This window comes from Pleurodeles waltl, chromosome 5, assembly GCF_031143425.1.
Source record: "Pleurodeles waltl isolate 20211129_DDA chromosome 5, aPleWal1.hap1.20221129, whole genome shotgun sequence".
Classification (NCBI taxonomy): Eukaryota; Metazoa; Chordata; class Amphibia; order Caudata; family Salamandridae; genus Pleurodeles; species Pleurodeles waltl.
Genome location: NC_090444.1, coordinates 84,233,655 through 84,251,580, shown reverse-complemented (window position 1 = coordinate 84,251,580; position 17,926 = coordinate 84,233,655). Strand labels below are relative to the sequence as shown.

General features: G+C 44.9%; 1 protein-coding gene across 2 annotated transcripts in view; it reads left to right on the top strand.

The window, feature by feature from the left end:
* Nucleotides 1-17,926, top strand: part of ASXL2 (ASXL transcriptional regulator 2) — a 328,414-nt gene that overhangs the window by 267,967 nt on the left and 42,521 nt on the right. For both annotated transcript variants that reach the window (XM_069233648.1, XM_069233649.1), the window contains one exon: nt 3,785-3,948. In XM_069233648.1, coding sequence (XP_069089749.1) covers nt 3,785-3,948 — 164 coding nt within the window. The remainder of the gene's footprint in view (nt 1-3,784; nt 3,949-17,926) is intronic.

The window sequence follows — 17,926 nt, the reverse complement described above, 5'->3', positions numbered from 1 at the left end:
CCTCAGGCCTCAGAAGAGGGAGCAAAATCAGTGCCAGGAGCTAAAGGGGGCCGCTCGACCTGATGGTTTTTAGGGTCGAGCACAAAGCGCTCCCTCCCATTCTGTAATCTTTTTGGGCTTCTAACCACGCCCATGTCACGTCAGTCACTTTCATTGGTTCGTGGGCTTGCCTTTTAAAATCCTCTTGCTTTCATTTGTGAAACGCACGCATACGTAATGCCTTTTCCGGTGTTTAGCCCACCTACACAGCACCGGTAAAATACTAAAAACATACGAGGCTCGAGGTTTTCAGCCTGGTGTCCGGACTACTTTATCTGTTTATTTTCCACGCAGCATGATTGCGCTGCATTTTACATAGTGTGATCGCGCTGTATTTTTTTTCTTTACAACGCTAATAGCTCTAACTCGAGCAAATGCGAGACCCGTTGCATTGAAAATGCTTGTTTATAAATGTTTTTATGACACTAACAGTGAATAATAATAATAATATATTAATCACTATTGGTATAATAAAAAATGGAGTACAATTAGCTGGAATATACCTAGCAGTGGTAAGTAAAAAATACTTTGAAATGTTTTTTGTGTGCATGCATGCAGGTGAGGCGAGTTTATTTGAAAGACTGTGTGTTTGTGTAAGCATGTGTGTGAGTGAAGCTAAAGGTCATATGGCGTGTGATGTCACTTCCGCTACCCCGGCCTTTTGTGAATTGACGTTCATGGCTGGTATCAGGAGAATTATTGTACATGGTGTGTGCACCTGCACGAACAATGTTACACCCGAGACCGGCAAACCACGTTTAGTTGCTATTGCGAACTCTTTACATATTTCATGCAAGGACGTTACCTAATCACCTATGTATGTTTATCCGGCATCAAGCATAGCTGGCAAGTTTTTAGATTGTACGTGACATTTCCATGGTTTCTGTGTACTTCAGAGTGACATTCAACAATCAAGAGTGTGATACTTAGAGTGACACTTTCTCGCAAGTAAAACCAAGCTACGAAGTGAGTCAGATATCAGAAATTGCACCCTTTTGAGCAATGATAAGCTCTACAAAGATATTTGAATGCTACAAAACCCCTGAAATGAAAGATCCCTACCCCGCTGTCCTTCCAGCCAGACACGGGTCAACTGTGTCAGAATTTGAAGGGGCTGCAAGGAACACCAGCGTGCAGCTCAGCGCTGCAAGGAACACCAGCATGCAGCTCAGCGCTCCAAGTCACAAGCAGCACTGGCTACTTTGGTGAAATGCAGGCAGGCAGCCTTGAGCCCCTCCTGGTCACAATGGCGGTTCAGTGCATGACCAATGCATTTCAGTGCAGCGGTGCAGATACCTGCACTAAAATCCATCTAACCCCAGATGCGTGGGAATTAAAAGGCCAGTGGAATAAAAGACATGTCCAGTTTTAACTAATCATTCTGTTTGAATAGCATAAGCCCCAGATCACATTCTGCTTTAAAACAGTACAAATGTAAAGCCTAATAAAGGCGCACAAGCAGAAAAAAAATGATTAATCCATGAAAATATTAAATTAAATAAAAATCATGCCGTCTGACTGTTAATGAACAGCTGTGCACACTATGTGCCCGGGTGAGCATTCTTCCACATGATAATAACAGGGCAAACTTCCAGGCATGAGGGCCAAGCCAATTACCAATGATACAAATTAATAGAAGAATAAGGGAAGCAATAATAAGTCAGACTTGGTCACCATAGTAACACTGATGAGCAGCAAGCCTGGTTATGTAATTTGCCTGGGGGTCTACAGGCAGTGGCACAGCAAGCGCCCAATGCACTTTTGTTGTTAATAATTCTGCAGAGGAGGTGTAAATGCGTGACTGATGCATTTTAGGGCGGTGATGCGGACCACCACACTAAGATGCGTTAGTCTAACTCCTGATGCGTGGTACTTGGCAGAGCTGATCAAGTGAGAAGAGATTGCTCGCTTCCTCTTGCTGCCTGATTCCCCAACCTCCCACTCACAAACTTTTAAGCATTGACGATTAACTTTGCGAATAATACTAACTTGCGAGACCACACCTTCCTGTACAGACCACTTCCACTTCTGCAGCAGTGAGCGTTGTGGGATCTGGTGTCGGAGAGGAAAATTCGTTCAATACAGGAATACGTCATTTGGAGAAAATGCCTCACGTCCCACCTACCCTTTCGATTTTTAAAAACATTGCTACTCTTATGAGAGGAGGGACTTGTTATTTTCTGCTGGTTTTGCAGTTGGCACCCGCATAGCTCTTAAGGACAGGCGCTAGCTTAGCTACAGAGTTGTCCAGCGTGCTGCATGACTTGTACATTTCCTATCTGTATTTTATAATTGCACATGGGATTATATTTGTCCTAAATGCAGGGTGCCCTAAATGTAGTTGCATCGGTTTGGTTTGTTTGAGAATCAGTGATTGACAAGAACCGTGTTAGTAAAGGTACAGCGAAATATGAGGTCCTCTCACTAGTCTGCCTTTATAAAAGGAAATAGCACCTCTAATTCTAATAAGTAAATAGATTATTTAGAGCAGGACCACAGCAAAGAGCACCCAGTGCTCAGTATCTGTGTGCATTCACAGCGGCCTGGCCCACACACACAAGCTACACTCATGGCTGCCTCCAGGGACCACCCAGCTCCAGCGTGCATGGTCTGGGTGGGAAGCCCAGTTCTAAGTGGCTGATTCTCAAGCGTTCCCTGAAGAAGGCCACGCCTCTAGGCTGCGAGGAATGGGTGCGCTGCTGTACATACTGACATCCGTAGGCAGTCCCTGGTAAAGAGGTAGTAAGCAGGAGAGGTCTCATTACTAGCGTCTGATATAGAACCAACTGAGAGACCTAATGAGAAGAGAAAAGCAAGTTTTAAGCTGAATTGAGGTCTGAGCTGATAGGGCAAAGAATTCCACAGTGTGCAGGTGGAAAAGGACAAAGGTTGTTTTTTTGTTTTTTTTCAGAACGTTGCATGCCACTAAATTTAGGCCATTAGCATTGGCCATGAGTTATTCCTGCAAAGACATTGAGTTACACGATACAAAAATCTGGAAACAGCAGCGCCTTTCGCTTTTAAAGTTACATGGTGTGTCCTGTTGCCTCTGTTGCCCCTCTCTCATGCGCCACTCAGATCTGTCAACACCCGCCTACCCCTGGCCGCCTGTCTGCATTCACCAATCACCTGGCCCTCCACCTCACTTCTGTCAACCTTCACCTCATCAGCTGCTCCCTGCTCTGTCCTGTTATCCTAGGCCAAGACGCAGAGAAAGAGTGAATCTGTACCCGGAGGCTGTAGAGTCGCCTCTGTACATTTCCACGAGAAAGTCAAGTTCCTCTAGTAGTTAGCAGGTATTGTATTGTGAAACACTGAGCCATCAGCATCAATTTTGCTACTTGTTTTGTAGCTCACATAAAGCTCATTCGGTACATGTTTCACAATACAGTACTTGGTAAATGATGAACTGATCCAGTTTTTGAGGACGCGTGCTCGATGAGGCATCTGTGTTTCAACCGCAGTCAGTTACTGGAGTCAAAAGGTGATCCTAAGATGGCTGGTGGGTGCCCTACTGTAGGGAGGTTTACTACTTGTATGCTCATCTCATTTCATCTGAGCGCTTGTTTGAGGAACAAGACCAGGGAATGGTTGGAACTTGGAACCCCCAGAATGTAAATTTGAAGCAGGTTTGTGCAGAGCGACAAGCTGAATAGGCGCGGTGAGCGGCACTTTGAGGGGAAGGCGCTTGAATGCAGCTTTCCGATAGCAGAAGTCTAACTACCTCTTGTCTTGTGACTTGCAGGACAGCTGAAGAGGACAAAGTGTTCGTGGATTGACGTTGAAACGCCGGAGTCCATCCTGGTCAACACGAACCTGCGAGCCCTGATCAACAAGCACACCTTCTCTGTGCTGCCTGGAGACTGCCAACAGGAGCTGCTCCTGCTGCTGCCAGAGGTGGACAGGCAGGTCGGTGCCCGCCAAAAATACCAGATGATGGCATTGTGTGTGTCGTGACTGTGGACCAGGCACAAAAACTTTGCAGTCAAAATTGTAGCTCGTAACAGCGAATAGTTAGATTTGATGTTGAAACACCTCAATCCCAATAAAATCAGGAGTTTGTGACTTCAAATTCAACTTTCTGCACCAGACTATTCACCAGCATGGTCGGCCTCACATCTTTAGGGCCAGGAGCGGCATTATATGTGTCCGCTGCTGGAGGGGCAGGAGCTGAAGAATTTTATGAATGGGGTGGACACCCATAAAGTCATAATGCTCTCAGTATTCTGAAACAGTGGGTTTTACCACCCAAGTTAGCCACAGAGGTGAAATGTGCTAGAGTAAATCTGCAAAGTGGGTGTGAAAACTAAAAAAAAAAACAACAAAAAAAAAACCTTCAGATGGAGTAGAGGAAGGCCTTTGAATTTTTCATGCAAATAAAAAAAAAAAGAACACAATGTTAACCATGCGGTGCACGCTTCTGACATACTTTCATGTGCAGATCGTGAGCACTCCAGCCTATTTGAGTCCCTCACAGCGTCTTGAGACCCTCAAAGGTGAGTAGCCGCGCTTTATAAATACTGATTGATTGATTTACAGGAATAAGTACATGGAGGTTTGATGGCATCTGCAAGTTTAGAACTTGTGCAGATTTCCCGGCGTACTTCAATGTGATGATTCCCCCATACACAGAAATCGTCACTAATTGTAGAGTGACGCTAACGATGTGTTGCTGTCCTCACATTTGTGAAACTGATCCTGTCAATTCAGATACGGTTAAAAATATAAGTGGCCTGATGTCACTGGGCACTGAAGCGCCCTCTGCTGATTCCAATAGAGACTGCGCTGAACCCTTCTGTGCTGTCTCCGTGTCCTAATTCCTTCTGTCTTTCTTGTCCTCTGTGGTCCCCTTTATCAATCATATTATGTCCCCCACTGTTAAAAAAAATAATCACATCTGTAATTTTGTCCCAGAAGTATTGGTACCCCTCATCTAAACGGTAGCATGCATCTAATAAAAAATGTAAACATTGTAAGAAGGGTTTTCTCATAAAGCTGCTAAGCTTGCATCTTTGAGGCTACCTGAAATATCTGTCAGGTAAGGGAAGGCTCTTGGGACCAGTGCTTAATTTGCAAATAAAATAGGTGCCAGGACCCTCGTCAGGAGTCCACTGCAGCTTGCAGCACTCATTGCTACTGCCAGCGCTACCAATGACATTACCTACACAATTAGTAACCATCTCACTGCTGCAAGAGTGACAATGCAGACTGTTTGAGTCCCCCAAAGCTATAAAAATAGCTTGGGCGGCAGGTATTCGTTGTTTTCAATGTATATTGATTTAATAAACAACCGTTTTTAATAAACAGCTGTTGTTCTGCTCATCTCTAAATTACACAAACAGCACCACCATTTGGCAGAATGCCATAAGTGCTGGTGTTGACAATTAGGTGCCGGTGGTGAGCACCAGAAACCACTGGCTCAAATTAAGCACTGCCTGGAATCTTCCGTGGTTCAATGAATGGGCATGCACTTCATACTTGCTTCATTCGCCCGCGCTCTACATACTCACAATATTTACTTAGCTGTGACAGGTATTCAGACAAGGGTCCGGATGGTGGTTTGTAGGTTGATTTTAGATGCTGAGACAGTGTAGTATGGTCAGTCCAATATGCCAAGGGCTGAAGTTAAATCTGTACATCTGCCCAGTTAAATACTAGTAGGGTAGTGTATAAAGGCAGTTATGGTCAGGTCAAACTGTTTTAAAAAAAAAAAAAAAATGTTTGCAAACTAAATGGAAAATGAACAGACAGGTAACCTATCCGAACTGTTTCCTACTAATTGTACCAAACTTAATGTTTTCCAAATGATACATTTCTAAATTAATCTGGGAGATTAGTGGGAAAAAGAAGCACTTGAATAGTTTGAAGTATACTGAGTACATACAATATCCTGTTTTATAATTCAGATTTTGTAGGAAGTTGTCTATGTATATACTATCTCAAAGTGAGAGATAGCGTGCACAGAGTCCAAGGGTTCCCCTTAGAGGTTGATAGTGGCAAAATTAGATAATACTAATGCTCTATTTTGTGGTAGTGTGGTTGAGCAGTAGGCTTACCAAAGGGTAGTGTTAAGCATTCGTTGTACACACACATGCAATAAATGAGAACACACACTCAAAGACTTAACTCCAGGCCAATAGGCTTTTATATAGAAAAATATTATTTTATTAATTTATTGTAGAACCACAGGAATCAGAATTCAAGTAAATACATAAATTGTAAGGTACTTGGCATAGGTAAATATGGAACTTTGAAGTAAAACAATAAGGTACACAGTTTTGGCAAAAATGGCAATAAGCTATTTTAAAAGTGGACACTGCAAAAATCAACAGTTCCTGGGGGAGGTAAGTACAAGTTAGTTTATCAGGTAAGTAAAGCACTTACAAGTTCAGTCTCCGGGGCATAGGCAGCCCACCGTTGGGGGTTCAAGGCAACCCCAAACAACCAGCACCAGCAACACAGGGCCAGTCAGGTGCAGAGGTCAAAGTAGGGCCCAAATAACATAGGCGCCTTTGGAGACTAGGGGTGCTCCGGTTCCAGTCTTACAGCAAGTAAGTACCTGTGTCCTCAGGGAGCAGACCAGGGGGGTTTTGTAGAGCACTGGGGGGGGGGGTCACAAAAAGGCACACAAAATACACCCTCAGCGGCACAGGGGCGGCCGGGTCCAGTGTGCAAAGTAGGTGTCTGGTTTTAGATAGGAATCAATGGAGGGACCCTGGGGTCACTCTGGCGATGCAGGCAGGGCACAGGGGGGCTTCTCGGGCCAGCCACCAACTGGGCAAAGATGAGGGCCGCCTGCTGGTCACTCCTGCACCCGTAGTTGGTTCCTCTCAGGCCTGGGGGCTGCGGTGCAGTGCTTCTTCCAGGCGTAGGGTTCTTTGTTACCGGGCAGTCACGATCAGGGGGATCCTCTGGATTCTCTCTGCAGGCGTCGCCGTGGGGGTGCAGGGAGGTCTTCTCAGGGTGGAAACGCCGTGGGAGTTGCCTGGGGTCCTCGCTGCAGTGTTGGTTTCTCTTGACACGGGCTGGGGGCGTCGGGTGCAGAGTGTTGGGGACTCACGCTTCAGGGTTGAGTCCGTTTAAAGATGGTTTCTTCTTTGTTGCTTTGGACAGAGCTGCTGTCCACAGGAGTTTCTTGGTCCTTTGGAATTGCAGGGCAATCCTCTGAGTCGGCAGAGGTCGCTGGGCCCGCTGGATGCATCGCTGTTGCAGGTTCTTTGTATCTGGAGACAGGCCGGTAGGGCTGAGGCCAAAGCAGTTTTCTCTTTATTCTCTGCGGGGCTTTCAGGTCAGCAGTCCTTCTTGTTAGGTCATCAGGAATCTGAAATCCTGGGTTCAGGTCGTCCCTAAATACGGAATTTAGGGGTGTGTTTAGGGCTGGAGGGCAGTAGCCAATAGCTACTGTCCCTGAGGGTGGCTACACCCTCCTTGTGCTTTCTCCCTTTGGTGAGGGGGCACATCCCTAATCCTACTGGGGGAAATCCTCCAAAGCAAGATGAAGGATTATCTAAAGAAGGGGTTACCTCAGCTCAGGACACTTTAGGGGCTGCCCTTGCTGGAGGGTGACTCCTCCTTGTTTTTCTCATTATCTCCTCCAGACTTGCTGCCAAACGTGGGGGCTGTGTCTGGGGGGCGGGCATCTCCACTAGCTAGAGTGCCCTGGGGCATTGTAACACAAAGCCTGAGCCTTTGAGGTTCACTGCTAGGTGTTACAGTTCCTGCAGGGGGAGGTGTGAAGCACCTCCACCTAGTGCAGGCTTTGTTTCTGGCCTCAGAGAGCACAAAGGTTTTCACCCCAGGAGGTCAGAAACCCGTCCCTCAGTGGCAGGCTGGCACAGACCAGTCAGTCCTGCACTGAGGGACTGGGTAAAATATAGGGGGCATCTCTAAGATGCCCTCTGTGTGCATTTTGTAATAAATCCAGCACTGGCATCAGTGTGGGTTTATTATTCTGAGAAGTTTGTTACCAAACTTCCCAGTGTTCAGTGTAGCCATTATGGAACTGTGGAGTTCGTTTTGACAAACTCCCAGACCTTATACTTAATATGGCCACACTGTACTTACAATTTCTAAGAATGGACTTAGAGCCTGTAGGAGCATCTTGCTCATGCAGCTATGCCCTAACCTGTGGTATAGTGCACCCTGCCTTAATCAATCAATGAATCAGGAATTTGTAAAGCGCACTACTCACCCTTGAGGGTCTCAAGGCGCTTAAGCTAGAGGGGTGACTTTCCTATGCCACAGGCAGTATTGTGTGTGCATGGCATCCTGAGGGGGATGCCATGTCGACTTTGCCTTTTTCTCCCCACCAACACACACAATCTGCAGTGGCAGTGTGCATGTGTTAGGTGAGGGGTCCCGTAGGGTGGCACAACACATGCTGCAGCCCTTAGGGACCTTGGTACCACTGGTACCTTTTACAATGGACTTATCTGTGTGCCAATTGTGGAAACAATGGTACATTTTTAGTGAAAGAACACTGGTGCTGGGGCCTGGTTAGCAGGGTCCCAGCATACTCTCAGTCAAGTCCATATCAATATCGGGCAAAAAGTGGGGGGGGTAACTGCAACAAGGAGCCATTTTGCTACAAATGTGATATATTTTTTAAGTGGGTCTAGTCACTATACCTAGCCTGCACCTGCTTTGTCAGCTGTTATGACCTTAACCTAACCCTGCCCTTGTCTTCAGTCCTACTCTCTCCCAAAAACTCAACCTATGATCCTCACCCTGCCCCTGATGCAAAGTAACCCAAATTCAGACTTTTACGACGTATTGTTTTCATAGTTTTTCATTTTTTAAATTCCTTTACTTATTTAACGCACACTTTCAGAATGTTTATTTTGTGCAATTCAAGTAATTGGCTGTCCTTTAATGCAGTTTGTTGATTTTTCTGCTAACTTTGAAACGCTGTCCTGACTGAGGGCCTAGTTTAAATGTTGGTGGTAAGCATACTCCGTTGCAACAGTGACGGAATGAGTCTACTGCTAATATGGTCTACTCGTCGCATCCATGGCTAAGCTTCTCCGACTGATTAAGGGCTGATGTAGAATTGGCTGTATGTCCGTCTGCCCAACTAGCATGATGGACATATATATATCCGTTATTTACTACTCGTAATCGCCAGCCAAACTATGGCGATGATAAGCAGTAAAAAAAAAAAAAATGCCCCTGAGATGATTCCCATGGCAAGGGGAGGCGCTTTGGGTTTTTGTATATGAAAATAAAAACACTTTGGAAACTTTGCCAAATGCTCTGTCATGTTTGAGAGAGCCTTAGGGAAATGTTCCAATGCGTGTACTCAATCAATCAATCAGGAATTTGTAAAGTGCACTATTCACCCGTGAGGGTCTCTAGGCGCTGGAACCACCTTGACAGCAGTTCCTATAAATGCTAGAAATGTCCATCGGGCCATTGGACATTTCTAAATTTGGCAGTCACGACCTCCACCAGGGCAGAGTATTCTGATCCGTTGCCCTGGTGGGGGACGGCCAGACTGCCAAAAAATACTATGGGCCCTTGTCCTCCAGCATTGTACATCTTCCTCAATATCATCGTCGCTCTCTGCTCGCTCTGGGAAGTGGTATAAATACATATCTGCAGTCTTTAATCTGGGTAATTTGAATGTATTTGGGCTGCTAGGAAACGGTAAGAAGATGGCAGTTTCCAGGTACTTGTTGCGCACTTGGTTCCTGCATGGACATTGGCAAGGACTGAAGTTAAAATACTAAATCTGGGGGGTGCAAATACTGTGACGTATCCTCTCTGTGAATTCAATGCATTCATCCAGACGCCCTATCAATGTGAACCTTACATCAAACGTACTGCGAGTTGTGAGCAGAAGTAGGGCAGTTAGAAGTCTCATCCGCTCGAATGAGGACGTTGCGAGAGCACTCGTGAAGCACATAACAGTTGTCTCTGGCCTTCTAAAGTTGTGAGATCTGAAAGCAAATTGATGCACATCTTGCAGAGATCTGTGTGCTCTCCAAGCTATTGGTGTCAGATTGAAAACCCAGAACGTCGACTCACTGTTTCGTCCTGCGGGGGTGACGCTTGTTAGCCACAGTACTCCAGGGCAGTATATTGTCATTATTCTTGGATTATTTGCAGGGCGTACTTCCATTGAGGTAGGACAGATCTGGAAAGGGCCTAACCTTCTGAGATGATCATGTGGACATGAGCCTTGCATAACGAGTATCTGAAGTGATACAAAGTAATGTTACCGCCTACAGTGGAGAGGAAAATCCGGCGTTAGGAGTACCGCTCACAATTCCCTCCTTGATTGCTGGTAATTTTGTCTGACCCAGACTGCTGCTCACCAAACCTTCTTAAAAGCTGCAGCTCTGCTTAGGCAGAATTGTGCTCTTCATGGGGCTTGTTTACCACTCCTACAGGTCACAGTAACAACTGTGTCCACTGGGATTCCGGGGTATGGCGATATTTTTAGTGTCCAATTTGGTAAACCATCGACTTAATCCATACTGTTCAATGTTGTGACTTGTACGCTATGCCGTCAAGAGACACCTCTGACCATCCAGAAAGGATGGGTAAGGTAGGAGTCAGTTTTTGTATCACTTTGCATTTTAAAGTTGGGATTGAAGTTTTCTCAATGTCCTTGGAAGCTTCTCTTCTAAATCTGTTCTTTGGTTTCTTGCTTTCAAGCAAGGGGGCAATGCTTAAAAAAACACCTGCCATTTCTGGACCATGATTGCCCAACCAAGCTGCTATCCAACCAGTTCCCATCTCTTGGTGAACTCTCGCACCCTGCAGCCTCTAGGTTTCTCTAGATTTCCCTCAACAAGGCGATATGTCAGTGCAACACTATACTCTTTTTCGATCAGCTTCTTTGTTATTAACCCTTGGTTTTAAGTTTGTTTTTCATGCAGTAAGATACTTAAACCACCAGTCTCCAGTTAGACTTACAATGATCCTTGATTGCGACTGCAGTGCCTATATAGGGTGCGCTATGTGTACGCAGTGTCGCTGGAGGTACGTGAAAGCTATGTCCGGCCATCTTTTGGTTTTCTGGGTCTATATTGCCCTGCTTTACTTGGGACAGAGGGGCGCAAGAGTTTTCTTGTTATTCTGGAAGCCTGTAGTGGGTGTTTCTGCTGGAACGCCTTCCACTGCTCCAACCTTCTCTGGGCGGGTATTATGTTGAAATTTCATATTGTTATTTTTCGCAGAGTTTGAGGCCAGGGTAGTCTTTCTTCTGTTGCACTATGATGTAATGGGGCACCGACTAGGGTTTGAGGTCACTTTCGGCCTTCAGCTGGAATACGTGCCTTTCATGTTGATACTATATGTTTTTTGGTAGAATGTTAGTTTGTACTTGATACAAACTAACACTATTTCTGTTGTTGCACAGTTCATGAGAAATGTCTCCTAGGTAAATATTGCTTTTGTGTTCTTTTTCAGCCCTAGAGTTACAATTGTTTTAATTTCTGTCTTATGTTTTTGAAAATATATTGTTTAAAAAAACAGTCTACATTATACAAATTTAGTGAACCCTAACAGAGGGGAGACAAGAGGATGATAAGGGTGTACACCGGGAATGGCTTGTTAATACAGTCTTATCATTCATGGGTGAAGACCTGGAAAAGGTACAATCAGTCCATGAGTGGAGAATTCCTACCAAGTTCAATAAACTGCACACCCACTCTGTTTTGTTGCCAGCCTCTAGGTATCCATGGTTGACCCACGTTTCAGTCATGGATGGCAGTGTGAAATATTTTTTCCCTGGGATTCAAGTGCAATACTCCTTTCTTGTTAAAAATTAAAATTGAATTATGCTTAAAACAATGACATTTTTAGCACCCGCCATAGACCACATCATGAAACTCACAAGCAAATGAAAGTGGTCTGTCACATACCTGCTGAAAACATCTTAGCGTGCTGGGTAGGCAGCTTCTTCAATAGGAGTCGCCCGAGTCATCGATCTTGGGAATACGGTCCTGTCGAAAGAGCCCTACCTGGTGCACTAAATTGCCTACCTCACCGGCAAATCTTGAAGAATTTCATCTTTATTAGTATAACAGTAAGCAGAACACCTATGTGGATGAAAAAAGGACTCCACAACAGATGGCTCAATACTACGTATAGCGTCCTTAATTTATAACCTATTGGAAATAGTTTTAGTGCCAGAACCTCACGAAGATTTCAGTTTACATAAGGCAGCTTATATTTGTGCTGCGTCTGTGCTTCCAAAGTGTACCTCAAACAGGTCATATTGTAGACTTTGCCTCAAAGTTTCAGAAGATCTTTTGGTGTCTGTGAAATGAGCTTAGTGTCTGAAAAGCATCTAAAAAATGGAGGAAAACATGCCAGGCTGGTTATCTAATGTCTGATAAAAAATAATCCCATTTCCTGAAATTGAATTGGTAATTCCTGACGGTAACATTTATCTGTGGTTCATGGACTCCTGAGGGTCCATGACTGTTTAGGAAATTAGCAGATCAGTAAAGTACATACACATAAACAAAGTTGACAATTTTTAAATGCTCGTTAAATGTGAAGGAGTTTGACACTGGAGGCTAAAATTAAGTTGGTATCTTTATCTTGATTTCTGGGAGTAGCACAAATACAGAAAACGGAATCTAGTCTGAATAATTAGTGGCCTCAGTTGTGTATGTGCCAACAAATAGAGCGGGCATTAGAAGCCAAAAAGACAAAAGGGCCAAGTGTACCAAAAATCCGATTTGCATTTCTTAAATAGCGAATTTTAAGAAATCGCTATTTAAGAAATGCAAAATGGTATGTATGAAATTTGTGATTCTGTAATAGCGATTTCTTTAAATTCGCAAACGATATTACCGAATGGCAAATAGAGAATGCGACTCCATTGAGGTGCGAATGGTTTTGCATTTCCCAAATTGCGAATTCCAGTTAGGAATTCACAAATTAGGTAATACAAACCCCAGGGTGCTGGGGGCCTAAGGCCCCCTCTGATGCACCCCAAAAAAAGTTTGCGGGCATGTGTGCGCTACATGTAATTTTTAAAAATGCATTTGTAATGCATTTTTAAAAATTGCACATGCTTACCACCAAATTGGATTTGGTGGTAATTGCATTTCCTAGATGCCCAATTCGCATTTAGGAAATGCTTGATACATGTGCTTTGGGAATCGCAAATAGGAATTCTCTATTTGCGATTTCTTATTTAGAGAATCGCAATTTGCGATTCTACAAATGGGGTCGCAATTTTAAGGAATCGCTAGTTGCAATTCCTTAAAATTGCCTTGCGAATGCCTTTCATACATTGTGAAAGGCATTTTTGCATTCGCAAACGGCCAAATTTTGTGATTCCCACCGTTTGCGAATGCAAAGCGTTTGATACATCTGGCCCAAAGTGATCTGCTAGAGCCTAGCATCACTCTTCGCCTTTTACAAACACAACTATACCTTGAAAAGCTCTAACTTTCCAGTTTAAAATTTTGTATACATTTGTGAATGTAAAACTAAAATCATAATTTGGTTGTTTGATTTATATTTGTTTTTGTACATCTGTGTGTTGTTTTGTGTGCTAATTGAGGCGGATATCCCCAGCTATGAGTAAAAAGAAAGTGGGGGCCAACAGAAGTCAAAAGATTAAGAACCACTAGGCTAAGGCGTTAGACACAGTCACTTCTATGTCTTGAACCTTTTAATTTGACTTTTAAAAGCATCAGTAACTATATGTTCGATGGCATATGTTGCTGCAGATACACATGTTTTGCACAGTCCGCTGCCTGGTGTTGGGCTCGGAGTATTACAAGTTGTTTTTCTTCGAAGAAGTCTTTTTTGGTCACGGGACCGAAGGACTCCTCCCTCTTCGGCTCCATTGCGCATGGGCGTCGACTCCATCTTAGATTGTTTTTTTCCGCTGTCGGGTTCGGACGTATTCCTTTTCGCTCCGTGTTTCGGTTCGGAAAGTTAGTCAGAATCTCGGAAGAAAGCGTCGGTATTGTTCCGTTCGGTATCGGGATAGTTAGGTACATCGACACCGATCATCGGAAGACTTTGGGGTAGCTTCGATTCCCCCATCGGGACCTGGTCGGCCCGACCGCGTGCGACATCGAAGCCGATGGAACGGACCCCGTTTCGTTTCTGCCCAAAATGTCACAGTAAGTATCCTTATACAGATCAGCACTTGGTCTGTAACTTGTGCTTGTCCCCCGAGCACAAGGAGGATACCTGTGAGGCCTGTCGAGCCTTCCGGTCCAGAAAAACACTCCGGGACCGAAGAGCCAGGCGTCTACAAATGGCGTCCACGCCAACAAAACAACGTTTCGACGACGAAGAAGAAACATTCTCGGTTCCGGAATCAGAATCCGGAGACTCCGACGTCGAACAACAGCAACAAACAGTGAGTAAGACGTCGAAAATTAAAACCATAGAGAAGACAAAAGCCCAGGGGACGCCACTGCCAACAGGCCATGGCTCGACCCATAAAACCGGCGACCCGTCGAAGGCGCCGAAAAAGGGCACGCCCATAGCGAAGACACCCGACTCAGGTCGAGGGACCCCCATGGAGCAACCTCGGAGCCGAGAGAGCGGCTCCGAGAGGCAAAAACAAGATGCCGGCACCGAAAAACATCGGCACCGAGACACACTGCCGAAAGCCACAAAAATTCTGTCGGTGCCGAAGCCGAAAAAAGATTCTCTCTCGGCGCCGAAAAGTTCCACACCTTCATCCTACACAGAGGAACAAGGAATAAGTGGCCAGATGCACAGATTTGGACAAGAGCTCCAAAGTGTAGAATCAGACTACACACAAAAGAGACTGTACATCCAGCAAGACACAGGGAAGATATCAACCCTTCCCCCAATAATGAGGAAAAGAAGGATCGGACTTCTCAAGGATGACGCACAACCACAAGCCAAAGTGGTTAAAAAAGTCACGCCTCCGCCCTCTCCACCACAACAGGCATCGCCGGCACAAACACCGCCACAAATGCACTCACCAGCGCAAACTACCATAAGTCAAGATAATCAGGATCAAGACGCTTGGGACCTATATGACACCCCAGTGCCGGACAATGATCCCGATTCATACCCCACAAAGCCGTCACCGCCAGAGGACAGTACCTCATACTCGCAACTGGTGGCTAGGGCTGCAGAATTCCACAATGTCCAACTGCATTCCGATCCTATAGAGGATGATTTTTTATTTAACACCCTCTCGGCTACACATAGCCAATATCAATGTCTCCCAATGCTACCAGGGATGTTACGGCACGCAAAACAAATTTTTGAAGAGCCCGTAAAATCAAGAGCCATCACCCCAAGGGTGGATAAGAAATACAAACCTCCACCCACAGACCCAGTGTTTATTACTTCGCAGTTACCACCTGACTCCGTAGTAGTAGGGGCAGCTCGCAAGAGAGCAAATTCCCATACATCTGGCGACGCCCCACCTCCGGACAAAGAAAGCAGAAAATTTGATGCGGCAGGAAAAAGAGTAGCATCACAGGCAGCCAACCAGTGGCGCATCGCAAATTCTCAAGCGCTGCTGGCCAGATATGACCGCGCACACTGGGATGAGATGCAACTTCTCGTAGACCATCTTCCCCAGGAATACCAAAAAAGGGCGCAGCAAATAGTTGAAGAGGGACAAACGATCTCAAACAATCAAATCCGCTCTTCACTGGACGCAGCCGATACTGCAGCGAGAACAGTCAACACTGCTGTCACCATAAGGAGACACGCTTGGCTCCGCACTTCAGGCTTCAAACCTGAAATCCAGCAGGCTGTCCTTAATATGCCCTTCAACGAGAAACAACTTTTTGGCCCTGAAGTGGACACAGCCATTGAAAAACTTAAAAAGGACACAGACACGGCCAAAGCCATGGGCGCACTCTACTCCCCGCAGAGCAGAGGCTCTTTTAGAAAAACTCCATTTAGAGGGGGGTTTCGTGGCCAACCCACAGACACCACCAGCCAACAAACAAGAACCACACCATATCAGGGTTCATTCCAAAGGGGAGGTTTCAGGGGATATAGAGGGGGTCAATTCCCAAGGAGTAGGGGAAGATTCCAGACTCCAAAAACACCTCCACCAAAACAGTGACTTTCAAGTCACACAACCCCTTCACTCAACACCAGTGGGGGGAAGACTAAGCCAATTCTACCAATCTTGGCAGCAGATTACAACAGACAATTGGGTATTAGCAATAATCCAACATGGCTATTGCATAGAATTCCACAAATTCCCACCAAACATCCCTCCAAAAACACACAAAATGTCACCACAACATTTAGAACTTTTAGGACTAGAAGTTCAAGCACTACTGCAAAAGGATGCAATAGAGTTAGTACCAGTACAACAAAAAAACACAGGAGTTTACTCCCTGTACTTTCTAATTCCAAAAAAAGACAAAGCATTAAGACCAATATTAGATCTCAGGACACTAAATACCTACATCATATCGGACCACTTTCACATGGTCACACTACAAGACATCATTCCACTGCTCAAACAGCAAGATTACATGACCACATTAGAACTAAAAGATGCGTACTTTCATATACCGATACACCCTTCTCACAGAAAGTACCTAAGGTTCGTATTCAAAGGAATACATTACCAATTCAAAGTGTTGCCATTCGGAATAACAACTGCACCAAGAGTGTTCACAAAATGTCTAGCAGTAGTAGCAGCACATATCAGGAGACAACAGATACATGTGTTTCCTTACCTGGACGATTGGCTAATCAAGACCAACACAGTAAAAAAGTGCACAAACGACACCACATATGTCATACAAACCCTTCACAAACTGGGTTTCTCCATCAACTATACAAAATCACACCTCGAACCGTGTCAGACACAACAATATCTAGGAGCAACCATCAACACATCAAAGGGAATTGCCACTCCAAGTCCACAAAGAGTGCAAGCATTCCACAAGGTAATAAGTGCTATGTTTCCAAACCAAAAGATACAAGCAAAATTTGTGCTAAAACTTCTAGGCATGATGTCATCATGCATAGCCATTGTCCCAAACGCAAGACTACACATGCGACCCTTACAACAGTGCCTAGCATCACAATGGTCACAGGCACAGGGTCAACTTCAAAATCTGGTGTTGGTAGACCGCCAAACATACCTCTCGCTTCTATGGTGGAACAGCAACAATTTAAACAAAGGGCGGACATTTCAGGACCCAGTGCCTCAATACGTTATAACAACAGATGCTTCCATGACAGGGTGGGGAGCACACCTCAATCACCACAGCATTCAAGGACAATGGGATGTACACCAAACAAAATTTCATATCAATTACCTAGAACTGTTAGCAGTATTTCTAGCGTTAAAAGCCTTTCAACCCATAATAACACACAAATACATTCTTGTCAAAACAGACAACATGACAACAATGTATTATTTAAACAAACAAGGAGGAACACACTCAACACAATTGTGCCTCCTAACACAAAAAATATGGCAGTGGGCGATTCACAACAACATTCGCCTAATAGCACAATTTATTCCAGGGATCCAAAACCAACTAGCAGACAACCTTTCGCGAGACCACCAACAAGTCCACGAATGGGAAATTCACCCCCAAGTTCTGAACAAGTACTTTCAAATTTGGGGAACACCCCAGATAGATTTGTTCGCAACAAAAGAAAACGCAAAATGCCAAAACTTCGCATCCAGGTACCCACACCGCGAATCACAAGGCAATGCTCTATGGATGAGTTGGTCAGGGATATTTGCATACGCTTTTCCCCCTCTCCCTCTCCTTCCATATCTAGTAAACAAGTTGAGTCAAAACCAACTCAAACTCATACTAATAGCACCCACATGGGCAAGACAACCTTGGTATACAACTCTACTAGACCTTTCACTAGTACCGCATGTCAAACTACCCAACAGACCAGATCTGTTAACACAACACAAACAACA